Below are 16,816 nucleotides of genomic sequence, written 5' to 3'. Positions count from 1 at the left end.
CATTACTCACAGGGACCCACAAAGCCAATTTATCTCAAATACGCAGCTAATGAAATCAGGGCTCTGCGCAAGCTCTTTGTCTGGATAAAACTTCTCTCTCATCTGCAGAGCAGAGAGTGCTGTACACTGAGACTGAGACCCAGATTCAGTGCACTGTACAAAGTGTGCAGGGTTTGAGGAGCAGAGTGCTGAACACTGAGACTGAGACCCAGATTCAGTGCACTGTACAAAGTGTGCAGGGTTTGAGGAGCAGAGTGCTGTACACTGAGACTGAGACCCAGATTCAGTGCACTGTACAAAGTGTGCAGGGTTTGAGGAGCAGAGGGTGCTGAACACTGAGACTGAGACCCAGATTCAGTGCACTGTACAAAGTGTGCAGGGTTTGAGGAGCAGAGTGCTGTACACTGAGACTGAGACCCAGATTCAGTGCACTGTACAAAGTGTGCAGGGTTTGAGGAGCAGAGGGTGCTGTACACTGAGACTGAGACCCAGATTCAGTGCACTGTACAAAGTGTGCAGGGTTTGAGGAGCAGAGTGCTGAACACTGAGACTGAGACCCAGATTCAGTGCACTGTACAAAGTGTGCAGGGTTTGAGGAGCAGAGTGCTGTACACTGAGACTGAGACCCAGATTCAGTGCACTGTACAAAGTGTGCAGGGTTTGAAAAAGTAATTCTATTAAGTAAAAAGTAAAATCCACTTTTATGTCGAATGCTAGAAATGAGTTTGACATTTACTGTTGGTTTATTTATTTATTTTATGTAATTGTACTTCCTATGATCTGTTTCTCATGTCCTTTGTGTGTGTTTGTGTGTCTGTGTGTGTGTCTGTGTGTTTGTGTGTCTCTGTGTGTGTTTGTGTGTGTCTCTGTGTGTGTCTGTCTGTGTGTGTGTGTCTGTCTAGCCTTATATTTGAAATTATTAACTATTTGAACATTAACACATATTGAATATGGATTTATGTAACATTTAAATAAATGATAGCTAGCTGATCACACAAATTTGAAATTAATTAAAATGATGTAAATGATCTTCACTATTTTTTAAACCCGTGTTCTGTTTAATTAGTGATCAGTACTTGTAACCTGTTGAAGACGCGGACGTGTCGAAGCGTGTGGTTGTTTTACACAGTTTTTTATGTCAGTAAATAATCTTTGATGGGGTACCTGTCTCTCCATCTTTTTTGAATTGTTCGTCACCATTTGGATCTACATGAGAGTGCTGCTATACCATCTACTGCTACTAAATACAAGTGAGCTTACTCCCTGCTGCATCGGAGACCGTTCGTTTGAATTGTCTTTTCCTTTGTAGGAAGCACCTCGCCATGAACTTTTTTGTGCACAAATGACTTTATATTTAATTCAAAAAAATAAAAAAAACAAAACCACATCTGCACCTGAATGGGGGTCTTTTTTTAAATGTTTTTTTTATTAATGCTTTCTTTCTCAAATTCTCACTATTTGGCAGACTTCTTTTGTAGTCTGTGTGTTTCTGTATTTGTATGTTTCTGTGTTTCAGTATAGCTGTGTGGGTGTGTTTTATGTCAAGCAGCCCCCCAGTCTCTAACTCCCACTCTGTCTCTCTCAGACCAGTAACCACCTGCTGGGACCGAAGCCCTTCCCCCTGGACCGCCTGCTGGCCATCTTCTACAGCATCGTGGACAGCCGAGTGGCTCCGACTGCCAACATCTTCTCACAGGTCAGTGGAGCTGCACTGTGTCCGATACACAAACACACAGGCAATGTAGTGGATCGGTCAGTGTGACCCACACTGCAGTGCTGGCGCTGTGTCCCTCACTGCTACACAAACGCACGGGCAGTGTCGTGGATCGGTCAGTGTGACCCACACTGCAGTGCTGGCGCTGTGTCCCTCACTGCTACACAAACGCACGGGCAGTGTCGTGGATCGGTCAGTGTGACCCACACTGCAGTGCTGGCGCTGTGTCCCTCACTGCTACACAAACGCACGGGCAGTGTAGTGGATCGGTCAGTGTGACCCACACTGCAGTGCTGGCGCTGTGTCCCTCACTGATACACAAACGCACGGGCAGTGTAGTGGATCGGTCAGTGTGACCCACACTGCAGTGCTGGCGCTGTGTCCCTCACTGATACACAAACGCACGGGCAGTGTAGTGGATCGGTCAGTGTGACCCACACTGCAGTGCTGGCGCTGTGTCCCTCACTGATACACAAACGCACGGGCAGTGTAGTGGATCGGTCAGTGTGACCCACACTGCAGTGCTGGCGCTGTGTCCCTCACTGATACACAAACGCACGGGCAGTGTAGTGGATCGGTCAGTGTGACCCACACTGCAGTGCTGGCGCTGTGTCCCTCACTGCTACACAAACGCACGGGCAGTGTAGTGGATCGGTCAGTGTGACCCACACTGCAGTGCTGGCGCTGTGTCCCTCACTGATACACAAACGCACGGGCAGTGTAGTGGATCGGTCAGTGTCCTCTTTTGAGAGGGATCTCAGGCCTATTGCACAGAGAAATCATTGGCCCCTTTCTTTCTGATCTCGTCTGTAACTGATTAGAAATCTCAAAACAGATCCTGCATTAATCAGGAACTCTTAAATGCAGTGTTTTCACAAGTGTGCTGCAAGTTCTCTGCACTGGCTGCCCTCTGTGCACAGGCAGCGATGACAAGGTGTGCCGCGTGTTCTCTGCACTGGCTGCCCTCTGTGCACAGGGAGCGATGACCAGGTGTGCCGCGTGTTCTCTGCACTGGCTGCCCTCTGTGCACAGGGAGCGATGACCAGGTGTGCCGCGTGTTCTCTGCACTGGCTGCCCTCTGTGCACAGGGAGCGATGACCAGGTGTGCCCCGTGTTCTCTGCACTGGCTGCCCTCTGTGCACAGGGAGCGATGACCAGGTGTGCCGCGTGTTCTCTGCACTGGCTGCCCTCTGTGCACAGGGAGCGATGACCAGGTGTGCCCCGTGTTCTCTGCACTGGCTGCCCTCTGTGCACAGGGAGCGATGACCAGGTGTGTCGCGTGTTCTCTGCACTGGCTGCCCTCTGTGCACAGGGAGCGATGACCAGGTGTGCCGCGTGTTCTCTGCACTGGCTGCCCTCTGTGCACAGGCAGCGATGACCAGGTGTGCCGCGTGTTCTCTGCACTGGCTGCCCTCTGTGCACAGGGAGCGATGACCAGGTGTGCCGCGTGTTCTCTGCACTGGCTGCCCTCTGTGCACAGGGAGCGATGACCAGGTGTGCCGCGTGTTCTCTGCACTGGCTGCCCTCTGTGCACAGGGAGCGATGACCAGGTGTGCCGCGTGTTCTCTGCACTGGCTGCCCTCTGTGCACAGGGAGCGATGACCAGGTGTGCCGCGTGTTCTCTGCACTGGCTGCCCTCTGTGCACAGGGAGCGATGACCAGGTGTGCCGTGTGTTCTCTGCACTGGCTGCCCTCTGTGCACAGGCAGCGATGACCAGGGATCCTGAGAAACCCTTTAATGGTGATTTGGGTGATTTTTCTCCTGCATGATTTACAGTAGATCTCTCTCAACCTCGTGGATAACATTTACTTCCCTGGTTTCTAATTCCACACGTTTCCTTTTTGTAATTTCCTGCTGTTTCTTAACTGTAGGTTCCTTCCTTCCTTTCTTAATTTGAACCCAGTGTGAGCAGTGTGCTGTTGATGAACTTCACTGATTGCCGTGGTATTTGCATGACACGCTTTGCTCCTGTGCAAAGCACATCGCATTTTACAGCAGGAGTGCCAAGTGGCTTCATTTACTTCATTTGCCCTGCTTCGATTCCCTTAACACTTACAATCACCCGTGCAGTTCATGCAACCAATCAACTGATACTTATTACAGTGTTAAAAAGCCTTGATTTTCAGTAGGTTCAATTCAAATCTATATGACTGGGTTAGGATGATGTGTCCATCTATCCCGATGAAAATAAATAAATGCAATCACTGTAAATGCAATACAGCCAGCTGTCCACACGATGGCAGCAGAGGCTCACATGTACAAGCTGCACCTCAGCACTGCTGATCGGAGTTCATTTAGCTCTAAAACCATGCATGCCGTAGTGGTTAAGACGGTGACTTGCAGTGCGCCCAGTCTCTGCCCGGTTCCACAAACGCTCGTTCCAGAGTCAGTCCTGCTCTGTTTATCTCTCACACATGTACCAGTTTAACTTACAGTAAGCAAACACGCAAAGAAACGCTAGCAGAGCGTACACCGTGGAAAACAGAACCACATGTCTCCCAAGGATTGAAAACAAAGCTGAGATTCATTACGGATCACATGACCGGGAAGACACACGAGGGAGCTGACCAGAAGACTGGATCAGATTCACAGAAGCGCTTGTGAAATCCTCTTCTGATGTCAGGCTTTTCCCACAGTGCTTTTCACCTGTTCTCTGTGTTGCCATTCAATTGGAAAGCTTGTCCATCTTCGCCTGCACTGAATTCTCCAATCACACTCCCTCGGACTTCTCAGGGTGTCCGATACACCCAGCAAAGGGACCGGCATCTCACTCCAGGTCTGAAAGCCAAGGGGCCAAACTCAAGCCTAGTGGGACCAGCCTCCACTCGCTGTGTCTGTCCCGTGGGTGTGGAATTGGTACAGGATGTACTGCTGGACTGAACTCAGGACCTGCTGCACCAAAGAGACAACAAGATCAAGGAAGAGTTGTGCTGTCTGAGCTCAGCAGATAATTCACATTCTCATACCAGAGCTGACTGACTGACTGACTGCACGCTCTCATACCAGAGCTGACTAACTGACTGACTGCACGCTCTCATACCAGAGCTGACTGACTGACTGTCTGCACGCTCTCATACCAGAGCTGACTAACTGACTGTCTGCACGCTCTCATACCAGAGCTGACTGACTGACTGACTGTCTGCACGCTCTCATACCAGAGCTGACTGACTGACTGCACGCTCTCGTACCAGAGCTGACTGACTGACTGACTGTCTGCACGCTCTCATACCAGAGCTGACTGACTGACTGACTGTCTGCACGCTCTCGTACCAGAGCTGACTGACTGACTGTCTACACGCTCTCGTACCAGAGCTGACTGACTGACTGTCTGCACGCTCTCGTACCAGAGCTGACTGACTGACTGTCTGCACGCTCTCATACCAGAGCTGACTAACTGACTGTCTGCACGCTCTCATACCAGAGCTGACTGACTGACTGACTGTCTGCACGCTCTCATACCAGAGCTGACTGACTGACTGCACGCTCTCGTACCAGAGCTGACTGACTGACTGTCTACACGCTCTCATACCAGAGCTGACTAACTGACTGTCTGCACGCTCTCATACCAGAGCTGACTGACTGACTGACTGTCTGCACGCTCTCATACCAGAGCTGACTGACTGACTGACTGTCTGCACGCTCTCATACCAGAGCTGACTGACTGACTGCACGCTCTCGTACCAGAGCTGACTGACTGACTGACTGTCTGCACGCTCTCGTACCAGAGCTGACTGACTGACTGACTGTCTGCACGCTCTCATACCAGAGCTGACTGACTGACTGCACGCTCTCGTACCAGAGCTGACTGACTGACTGACTGTCTGCACGCTCTCGTACCAGAGCTGACTGACTGACTGTCTACACGCTCTCGTACCAGAGCTGACTGACTGACTGTCTGCACGCTCTCGTACCAGAGCTGACTGACTGACTGTCTGCACGCTCTCATACCAGAGCTGACTAACTGACTGTCTGCACGCTCTCATACCAGAGCTGACTGACTGACTGACTGTCTGCACGCTCTCATACCAGAGCTGACTGACTGACTGCACGCTCTCGTACCAGAGCTGACTGACTGACTGTCTACACGCTCTCATACCAGAGCTGACTAACTGACTGTCTGCACGCTCTCATACCAGAGCTGACTGACTGACTGACTGTCTGCACGCTCTCATACCAGAGCTGACTGACTGACTGCACGCTCTCGTACCAGAGCTGACTGACTGACTGACTGTCTGCACGCTCTCATACCAGAGCTGACTGACTGACTGACTGTCTGCACGCTCTCGTACCAGAGCTGACTGACTGACTGTCTGCACGCTCTCATACCAGAGCTGACTGACTGACTGCACGCTCTCGTACCAGAGCTGACTGACTGACTGTCTACACGCTCTCATACCAGAGCTGACTAACTGACTGTCTGCACGCTCTCATACCAGAGCTGACTGACTGACTGACTGTCTGCACGCTCTCATACCAGAGCTGACTGACTGACTGCACGCTCTCGTACCAGAGCTGACTGACTGACTGACTGTCTGCACGCTCTCATACCAGAGCTGACTGACTGACTGACTGACTGCACGCTCTCGTACCAGAGCTGACTGACTGACTGACTGTCTGCACGCTCTCGTACCAGAGCTGACTAACTGACTGCACGCTCTCGTACCAGAGCTGACTGACTGACTGACTGTCTGCACGCTCTCGTACCAGAGCTGACTGACTGACTGACTGTCTGCACGCTCTCGTACCAGAGCTGACTGACTGACTGTCTGCACGCTCTCATACCAGAGCTGACTGACTGACTGCACGCTCTCGTACCAGAGCTGACTGACTGACTGACTGTCTGCACGCTCTCATACCAGAGCTGACTGACTGACTGCACGCTCTCGTACCAGAGCTGACTGACTGACTGACTGTCTGCACGCTCTCATACCAGAGCTGACTGACTGACTGACTGTCTGCACGCTCTCGTACCAGAGCTGACTAACTGACTGTCTGCACGCTCTCGTACCAGAGCTGACTGACTGACTGACTGTCTGCACGCTCTCATACCAGAGCTGACTGACTGACTGACTGTCTGCACGCTCTCGTACCAGAGCTGACTGACTGACTGACTGCACGCTCTCATACCAGAGCTGACTAACTGACTGTCTGCACGCTCTCATACCAGAGCTGACTGACTGACTGACTGTCTGCACGCTCTCATACCAGAGCTGACTGACTGACTGCACGCTCTCGTACCAGAGCTGACTGACTGACTGACTGCACGCTCTCGTACCAGAGCTGAGGCTGGTGCTGCAGTCTGGACTGTGTGTGTGAATTGAGGCCGGTGCTGCAGTCTGGTGTGTGAGAGTGAGAGTGAGAGTGAGGCTGGTTCTGGGCACTTACTGACTGTCTGCTCCCAGTGCTGCTGAGACCTGCCTTGCTTTTAATGTGACCTTTGTGAATGTTTGATGTTAATGCAGCCCGACGAAACAATTATATTCACAGGGAAGCCTGAGGGCGTGTTTAAAAAAATGTATTTGAATGCGGTCAGATTAGCATTGCTGCCCAGGGCCAGGTGGAAAACGAGGACGCTTTTTGTTCTGTTGGGAGGGAGCAGGGAGATCAAGTCAATCTCCTCTTACTGCCCACCAACGCTAACCAGTGGATGTTATTGAGGCACTGAGCCCCGGAGGCAAGGCTCCAGCCTGGGAAATCTCTTGTCTGGACTGGTGCGGGGCTGGACCGGACCAGCAGGGGGTGTCGATACACAGTGAGGTGGACTATCCCAGCCTCCCTAACCCAGAGCGAGCTCAGAGGCCAGTGCAGCGCTCCCCGTGGGCCCTAGCCTAGGCTTCCAGCTCACCCTGCACTGCAAGCTGTAGTACGTTTACTAGCAGAGCCACAGGGACGCCCTTGACGTGCCTCATTTGAAACCGGTGCAATTGATTTTAAAATCTCCTTAGTCAAAATCTGTTAAGCTAATACCACATTTCAGGTGGGTCCGGATTTGGGTTAGGGTCAGACCAACAGGTTTTCTGAAGTCGTACCCCCCTCGCTCCGGGCAGCACCAGTCTGTTCCAGTTTGGAGTTTGGAAGGAATCGGAGAATAAACAGCAGAGCTCTGGACCCAATTAGCGTCAGTAAACAGGGACTTGGCGTTACTACTAAATGCACTTGTGGGCTGTTTCGTATTTAAGGCTGTGTTTCTGGGAGATCTGGGAAGGTCGTCGGGAGGTTGTTTGCTTCTTGTGGGCTCGGGGAGCGTGGGGAGCTGGTGGGCTTTAATGTGCTGCTGATTGAGATTTCTCAATTCCAGTCCTTGATCTTTTCCCTTGCCGAGAGCCCCCCCCCCCCCCCCGCGATATTAGCAATTTATTTTCAAGGGGGGTCCTGTCTTGGCCATTCACAGTTATCTTTCTGTTAGCAGAACAATTAACACGTAGATCAGAGCTCCTGAATTAAAAAGGTTTTCGAAATGAAATGAAGTTTTTTTTTTTTTTTTTAAATCTAGCTGCAGATCCAGTTGGTGGCCAGCATTATTCAAACACTGTTGAAATCTGAGCCATGTGTTCTGGGCAGCGTCTCTCAGTATAATGAGGTTTGACAGGAAGGAGATTTGCTTGCAATTTATAATAAAGAAACAGGAGGAAAACAGTCTAATTGCTGTCTTACTGGAGAGATGAGGGGTTTAGTGGAGGCAGTCATGGAGGGACGGGCGGACGTCACATCAGAACTGCTTATCCTGTTGTCATGAAACTGAGTGTTAATGGTATTTAGTTATTGGGAGCATCACATTGGGGTCCTTGACTGATAGCTGTGATATTGAATTTCGCGGGGGCTGTGTGTCCCTGACGTTGTTGTTGTTGTTGTTGTTGCTGCTTTTCATTATTCTTGTCATTTCTGTGATCGACCCACAGCTGAGCCGATTGAGGAGGAGAGTGAACGCTGCCGATTCTGGAACATAAGAACAGTGGTTAAAGAAAAGGGCTTGTAACCAGGAGGTCCCCGGTTCAAATCCCACCTCAGCCACTGACTCATTGTGTGACCCTGAGCAAGTCACTTAACCTCCTTGTGTTCTGTCTTTCGGGTGAGACGTAGTTGTAAGTGACTCTGCAGCTGATGCATCGTTCACACACCCTAGTCTCTGTAAGTCGCCTTGGATAAAGGCGTCTGCTAAATAAACAAATAATAATAATAAAGTTTACAAACGAGAGGAGGCAATTCAGCCCATCTTGCTCGTTTGGTTGTTAGTAGCTTATTGATCCCAGAATCTCATCAAGCAGCTTCTTGAAGGATCCCAGGGTGTCAGCTTCAACAACATTACTGGGGAGTTGGTTCCAGACCCTCACAATTCTCTGTGTAAAAAAGTGCCTCCTATTTTCTGTTCTGAATGCCCCTTTATCTAATCGTCATTTGTGACCCCTGGTCCTTGTTTCTTTTTTTAGGTCGAAAAAGTCCCCTGGGTTGACATTGTATTTTAGGATTTTGAATGTTTGAATCAGATCGCCGCGTAGTCTTCTTTGTTCAAGACTGAATAGATTCAGTTCTTTTAGCCTGCCTGCATACGACATGTCTTTTAAACCCGGGATAATTCTGGTTGTTCTTCTTTGTAATCTTTCTAGAGCAGCAATATCCTTTTTGTAACGAGGTGACCAGAACTGAACACAATATTCTAGGTGAGGTCTTACTAATGCATTGTAAAGTTTTAACATTACTTCCTTTGATTTAAATTCAACACTTCTCACAATATATCCAAGCATCTTGTTGGCCTTTTTTATAGCTTCCCCACATTGTCTAGATGAGTCAACATAAACTCCTAGGTCTTTTTCATAGATTCCTTCTTCAATTTCAGTATCTCCCATATGATATTTATAATGCACATTTTTATTGCCTGCGTACAGTACCTTACACTTTTGTCTATTAAATGTCATTTGCCATGTGTCTGCCCAGTTCTGAATGCTGTCTGGATCATTTTGAATGACCTTTGCTGCTGCAACAGTGTTTGCCACTCCTCCTATTTTTGTGTCGTCTGCAAATTTAACAAGTTTGCTTACTATACCAGAATCTACATCATTAATGTAGATTAGGAATAGCAGAGGACCTAATACTGATCCCTGTGGTACACCACCGGTTACCTCGTTCCATTTTGAGGTTTCTCCTCTAATCAGTACTTTCTGTTTTCTACATGTTAACCACTCCCTAATCCATGTGCATGCATTTCCTTGAACCCCTACTGCGTTCAGTTTGAGAATTAATCTTTTATGCAGGACTTTGCGGTGTCGTGCTGATACACCGTGTGTGAGAGTTAGAGAGAGAGAGAGAACTCCCTGCTCTCCCCATTGTCTCGGTGTCGCGCTGGTACACTCTGTGTGTGTGTGTGTGTGTGTGTGTGTGTGTGAGTTAGAGAGAGAGAACTCCCTGCTCTCCCCATTGTCCCGGTGTCGCGCTGGTACACTCTGTGTGTGTGTGTGTGTGTGTGAGAGAGTTAGAGAGAGAGAACTCCCTGCTCTCCCCATTGTCTCGGTGTCGCGCTGGTACACTCTGTGTGTGTGTGTGTGTGTGTGAGAGAGTTAGAGAGAGAGAACTCCCTGCTCTCCCCATTGTCCTGGTGTCGCGCTGGTACACTGTGTGTGTGTGTGTGTGTGAGAGTTAGAGAGAGAGAACTCCCTGCTCTCCCCATTGTCCCGGTGTCGCGCTGGTACACAGTGTGTGTGTGTGTGTGTGTGTGTGTGTGTGTGTGTGAGAGTTAGAGAGAACTCCCTGCTCTTCCCATTGTCTCGGTGTCGCGCTGGTACACAGTGTGTGTGTGAGAGTTAGAGAGAGAGAACTCCCTGCTCTCCCCGTTGTCTCGGTGTCGCGCTGGTACACAGTGTGTGTGTGTGTGTGTGTGTGAGAGTTAGAGAGAACTCCCTGCTCTCCCCATTGTCCTGGTGTCGCACTGGTACACTGTGTGTGTGTGTGTGTGTGTGTGTGTGTGTGTGTGTGTGTGTGTGTGTGTGTGTGTGAGAGAGTTAGAGAGAGAGAACTCCCTGCTCTCCCCATTGTCCTGGTGTCGCACTGGTACACTGTGTGTGTGTGTGAGAGAGTTAGAGAGAGAGAACTCCCTGCTCTCCCCATTGTCCTGGTGTCGCACTGGTACACTGTGTGTGTGTGTGTGTGTGTGTGTGAGAGTTAGAGAGAGAGAACTCCCTGCTCTCCCCATTGTCCTGGTGTCGCACTGGTACACTGTGTGTGTGTGTGTGTGTGTGTGTGTGTGTGTGTGTGTGTGTGTGTGAGTTAGAGAGAGAGAACTCCCTGCTCTCCCCATTGTCCTGGTGTCGCACTGGTACACTCTGTGTGTGTGTGTGTTAGAGAGTCAGAGAGAGAGAACTCCCTGCTCTCCCCATTGTCTCGGTGTCGCGCTGGTACACTCTGTGTGTGTGTGTGTGTGTGTGTGTGAGAGTTAGAGAGAGAGAGAACTCCCTGCTCTCCCCATTGTCTCGGTGTCGCGCTGGTACACTCTGTGTGTGTGTGTGTGTGTGTGTGTGTGAGAGAGTTAGAGAGCGAGAACTCCCTGCTCTCCCCATTGTCTCGGTGTCGCACTGGTACACTGTGTGTGTGTGTGTGTGTGTGTGTGTGTGAGAGTTAGAGAGAGAGAACTCCCTGCTCTCCCCGTTGTGTCGGTGTCACGCTGGTACACAGTGTGGCTGCTCTCAGTAGAAGCTTTTCATTCCTCAGGGCTCCTGTTTGTTTCCCATGCTTTCTCTGCTTTTGAACTTTATTCTTCTCAAGAAACATATTAAGTTGATTTGCCACTACCTTCTCCAAGATCTTAGCTATAAAAGATAAATTGGCGATCGGTCTAAAATTGCTCAAAACTAGGATGTAAATGAGATTTTGTACAATACAACACGCACCTCTGAGCCGCCTGTGCCAAGCTGTCCAGGTGCTTCATTTTAAATGAGGCGTGTGACCAGCACAGCCGAGAGGCTTGAAGCTGTGGTCTCGGCATTGCCACGGAAGCCTGCTCGCCCCCAGTCCTTCAGCCCAAACAACTAGGCCATGCTGCATCAAGCTTTTCTCATATTTAATAATTTCTCTTTTCAGAGTAAACCAGGGCTGCTTCATTTTTTTCTCTCTCATGAAATATGTATAAATAGTCATTCTAAACGTACTGTAGTGAAAGAGAAGTTTTAGCAGGACATTGTTGAATAAGGGGCATTCAGAACAGAAAATAGGAGGCACTTTTTTTACACAGAGAATTGTGAGGGTCTGGAACCAACTCCCCAGTAATGTTGTTGAAGCTGACACCCTGGGATCCTTCAAGAAGCTGCTTGATGAGATTCTGGGATCAATAAGCTACTAACAACCAAATGAGCAAGATGGGCTGAATTGCCTCCTCTAGTTTGTAAACTTTCTTATGTTCTTATGCTGCAGTAATCGTATCTACAGCGTTGAGCACATGTGTTTTTTATGGTGTAGTGTATCAGGATGTTTCTTTCTGGTCTTCAGACTGTGCTGCTGGGGGGGGGGGGGCTAATGCAGTACACCCCCTACTCTGAGGTCATATGAACTGCCACCTCGCTCCTGTCCTGGAAGCTTCTCTGCACTGTCTAGTTGGCTTAAGAGATTCATCCACTACTACCTTCAAGTCCTTTTCATACAGAGCCTCCTCTGTTTCAATACTATTCATGCTGTACTTGCCTCTAATGTTTTTGCACCCGATGTGCAAGACTTCACATTTATTCACATTAAATTTCATCTGCCCAAGCTTGAATCTTGTCTTAATCTCTTTGTATTAGTAGAGTTGCTGATTGGGAGTTGGCTACCCCTCCCAGTTTTGTGTCGTCTGCAAAATTTGCAGTTTACTGATTATGTCTTGGTCCAAGTCATTTATATAGATTAATTCCAGTTTGATGCCTGGCCTCTAATTATAACTCTCTGCTTCCTATCTTGTAACCAGTTATGAATCCATGCTGCTACTTTACCATTTATTCCTACTGATTTAATCTTTAGATATAGTCTTTCAGGCAGTACTTAGTCAGATGCCTTTTGAAAATCTAAGCAGATGATGTCATTCGCACTGTCCTTGTCCACTCTAGCAGTCACCTCCTGAAAGAAATCTAGTGAATTAGTTAAACAAGCTCTACCTAAACACATGCTGGCTGTCTCCTATAATATTACTACAGAAATATTCCTCAGTTGTGGTCCTTTATAGTTTCCATGATTTCACATCCGATTGATGTTAAGTATTCAGGTCTGTAGTTCCCAGGGTCAAATTTATCTCCCTTTTTAAAAATAGGAACAACATTGCCAATGTCCCAGTCCAGTGGGATGGCTCCTTTTATTTATAGATTTATTGAATATATAACATACTGGTTTAAAAATGTGTTCTCTTGTTTCCCTGAGGACTCCTGAATAGATTCCATCAAGCCCAGAGGATTTGTTTATTTTCAGTGCTGCCAGCTCCCTTAGTGCTTCGTTCTCTTCTGTAACAAACTCTGGTAAAGATGTTTGTGTACATTCTGTTAACTGTGGTGCATTGCATGAATCCTCCTTTGTAAATACTTGTATGAAGTATTGATTAATATTGATCTGTGATTTGGTTGTCTTCAGTCACTGAATTACCAACACCTACTGACTTGCTTGTTCAGTTTCCTTTTAGCATTAACATATTGAAAAAACCCTTTTGCATGAAGTTTACTATCTCTCTAGTTCCCTTTTCGCTGTCCTGGTCTGCTTTTTAAGGTCTCTGCAGGCCTCTCTGTATTCTATTTGTGAAGCTGCTCCCTTTGATTGATAGAAAGACATCACTTTATTACATTTAATACCCCGCTTAATAGATCCATTTTCTTTTTCTTAAGTTTGCCTTTTCTCATTTTTGGAATAAACGTATCCTGCATTCCTACCGTTATATTTCTAAATGTAATCCCGTTGTTTTCAGCTTCACTATCTATTAGTATTCTGTCCCAGTCTATAGAAGCTCCTGTTGCATTGCTTTGCAGTCTGCTCTCCTGGAATTGTAAACCGTTGTCTTTTGATGTATGAACTGCCCTGGATTTATTTGCCACAAACTCTATCATATTCTGGACACTTATTGCTAGTGGTTCTATTAGCTGTAAGTTGGGTATCCTTGATTCATTGTTTGTGTATACCAGATCTAGACATGGATTGTGTCTAGCTGGGGCATTCACCATGTGTGATAAGAATCAATCTTGCACTGACTCTCCTCCCCATGTCGGAACTGCAATCTGAGGTCATGTGGGCCCGGTTTATGTTTGGGAATTAGTCTCCAATAATTAGGGTGTCCCCTTCCTTACTTATTTTTGTGATGCTTACATACAAGTTTTCGTTTAATGATTCATCAGAACTTGGGGGCTATAACAGACTCCCACTATTAAGCCTTTAGATTCAATTTCATTTCATTTAATCCAGATTGGTTCATTGTTGTTACCATCACTTTCCAGTGTTTCCCATCCTAAGTTGTTTTCCTGTATATTGCGCGCCGTGTCTCTCTTTCCTAACTAACCTGTGTCCTTCCATGTTAAACTCCTCTCCATCGTTTGGAGGTATCCAGGATTCCGTTATTCCTATGATGTCATAGTTATCCACATTCTAGAAATGCATTTCTAATGCTGCTTGCGTTTAAAAATAGGCATTTCAGTTTGAGCATCAGCAACAATTTGGTTGCACTTTGTTGTTTGCTGTGTAGTTTGTAGTGTAACTTCTCTGGGCTCGAGCCTCCCTGCCCCCCAGGTCCCAAGTTTAAACTCTGCCTGATTACTGTTAACTGTCTCCCCCAGTGCAGTGGGTCCCTTCCTGTTCAGGTGCAGCCCTGTTGAAGGTTCCCCAGTGCCCCATAACCCGACACCCCTCTTGACTGCACCAGTTTTTTAGCCTCGTGTTGAAACTTCTACTCCTCGCTTGTCGTCTTGGCCCTGCGTGTGGCACCGGCAGTATTTCTGAGAAAACTACCGTAGAGGCTGTGCTTTTAATCCTTTGCCCCAGCTCTACATACATTTATTTTGCAGAGATTCCTGTTTCCCGATGTCGTTTGTTCCTACGCGACAATTGGATCCCCCCCGGCCCAGGCTAAGAGCCTGCCGACCCGTGTGGTGATCTCGTGCACCCGGGCACCAGGGAGGCAGCACTCCCTGCGTGACTCGGGATCACGGCTGCACACCTCACAGGCTATGTTCTTAATGATTGAGTCCCCTATGACTATTGCTGCCCTTTTTGAATTTCCCCTGGGGGGCTGCAGCACCGTGGTGGCTCCGCTCCACACCCTCCACTGTGCTTGCTGTGTCCGGTAAGGCCGTCTGTCTGAAGGGAGCAAACCTGTTGGAAACACTCTGCTCTGTAGTGGCTGTTTTTGGCAGAGGGTGCACTCCTTTTCCTTCTATTCCGTTCCACTGTAACCCAGTCCTTACCTGGTACTGACTGTTCTGTTCACTCCCCCCTCCTCTATTTGCAGGCACACCTCTCTAAAAGACTGTTCTATAAAATCTTCAGCTTCTGTCATGCTGTGCAGTCCAGCCAGCCTTGCCTCAAGCCTGAAGGTCAGAGACCAGCTGGCATCGTTCACAGGTGTTTTCCCCCTGGATAGGATTATCCAGAGAAGTCCACATTCTGCAAACCTGGCACTGCATGTTGGCCTTTATGTTAAATTTGGGTTTGTTTCTAAGGGAGAGGTTTATTGTTGTAATTGATCTACTTTACCAGTTAAAATGTGACAGTAGTTTAATATTACCCTATAGTATTAACTTCTAACTTGTTTTAATACTTTGTGTGCTTGGGGCTAATGTTTTGTGTTTATGAGGAGACCTCGTACCAGGCCGAGCGCAGGGACGGAGAGGGGGCTGGAGACCTCGTAACCAGGTCGAGCGCGGGGCCGGGGAGGGGGCCGGAGACCTCGTAACCAGGTCGAGCGCAGGGCTGGAGACCTCGTAACTAGGCCGAGCACGGGACCGGAGAGGGGGCCGGAGACCTCCGTAACCAGGTCGAGCGCGGGGAAGGGGCCGGAGACCTCGTAACCAGGTAGAGCGCGGGGCCGGAGACCTCGTAACCAGGTCGAGCGCAGGGCTGGAGACCTCGTAACCAGGTCGAGCGCGGGGCCGGAGAGGGGGCCGGAGACCTCGTAACCAGGTCGAGCGCGGGGAAGGGCCGGAGACCTCGTAACCAGGTCGAGCGCGGGGCCGGAGACCTCGTAACCAGGTCGAGCGCGGGGCCGGAGACCTCGTAACCAGGTCGAGCGCAGGGCCGGAGACCTCGTAACCAGGTCGAGCGCGGGGCCGTAGAGGGGGCCGGAGACCTCGTAACCAGGTCGAGCGCGGGGAAGGGGCCGGAGACCTCGTAACCAGGTCGAGCGCAGGGCCGGAGACCTCGTAACCAGGTCGAGCGTGGGGCCGGAGAGGGGGCCGGAGACCTCGTAACCAGGTCGAGCGCGGGGAAGGGGCCGGAGACCTCGTAACCAGGTCGAGCGCGGGGCCGGAGACCTCGTAACCAGGTCGAGCGCGGGGCCGGAGACCTCGTAACCAGGTCGAGCGCAGGGCCGGAGACCTCGTAACCAGGTCGAGCGCGGGGAAGGGGCCGGAGACCTCGTAACCAGGTCGAGCGCGGGGCCGGAGACCTCGTAACCAGGTCGAGCGCAGGGCCGGAGACCTCGTAACCAGGTCGAGCGCGGGGCCGGAGAGGGGGCCGGAGACCTCGTAACCAGGTCGAGCGCGGGGAAGGGGCCGGAGACCTCGTAACCAGGTCGAGCGCGGGGCCGGAGACCTCGTAACCAGGTCGAGCGCGGGGCTGGAGACCTCGTAACCAGGTCGAGCGCAGGGCCGGAGACCTCGTAACCAGGTCGAGCGCGGGGAAGGGGCCGGAGACCTCGTAACCAGGTCGAGCGCGGGGCCGGAGACCTCGTAACCAGGTTGAGCGCGGGGCCGGAGACCTCGTAACCAGGTCGAGCGCGGGGCCGGAGACCTCGTAACCAGGTCGAGCGCGGGGCCGGAGACCTCGTAACCAGGTCGAGCGCGGGGCCGGAGACCTCGTAACCAGGCCGTGCGAGGGGGCTGGGGAAGGGGCTGGAGAATTTATTTTAATTGAACACCATGACAACACTAATTTAATCTGTAATCGTTTACAACAAT

General features: G+C 49.8%; 1 protein-coding gene across 1 annotated transcript in view; it reads left to right on the top strand.

Annotated features, from left to right (window-relative positions):
• orc5 (origin recognition complex, subunit 5) overlaps positions 1 to 16,816 on the top strand; it is a 61,799-nt gene that overhangs the window by 22,553 nt on the left and 22,430 nt on the right. Inside the window, exon 13 of the mRNA XM_059027775.1 lies at positions 1,586 to 1,696. Within this exon, the coding sequence (XP_058883758.1) occupies positions 1,586 to 1,696 (111 nt within the window). The remainder of the gene's footprint in view (positions 1 to 1,585; positions 1,697 to 16,816) is intronic.

Source organism: Acipenser ruthenus, chromosome 7, assembly GCF_902713425.1.
Source record: "Acipenser ruthenus chromosome 7, fAciRut3.2 maternal haplotype, whole genome shotgun sequence".
In the NCBI taxonomy this organism is placed as follows: Eukaryota; Metazoa; Chordata; class Actinopteri; order Acipenseriformes; family Acipenseridae; genus Acipenser; species Acipenser ruthenus.
Note: the sequence above shows the minus strand (reverse complement) of the source record. Positions and strands in the feature narration are given on the sequence as shown.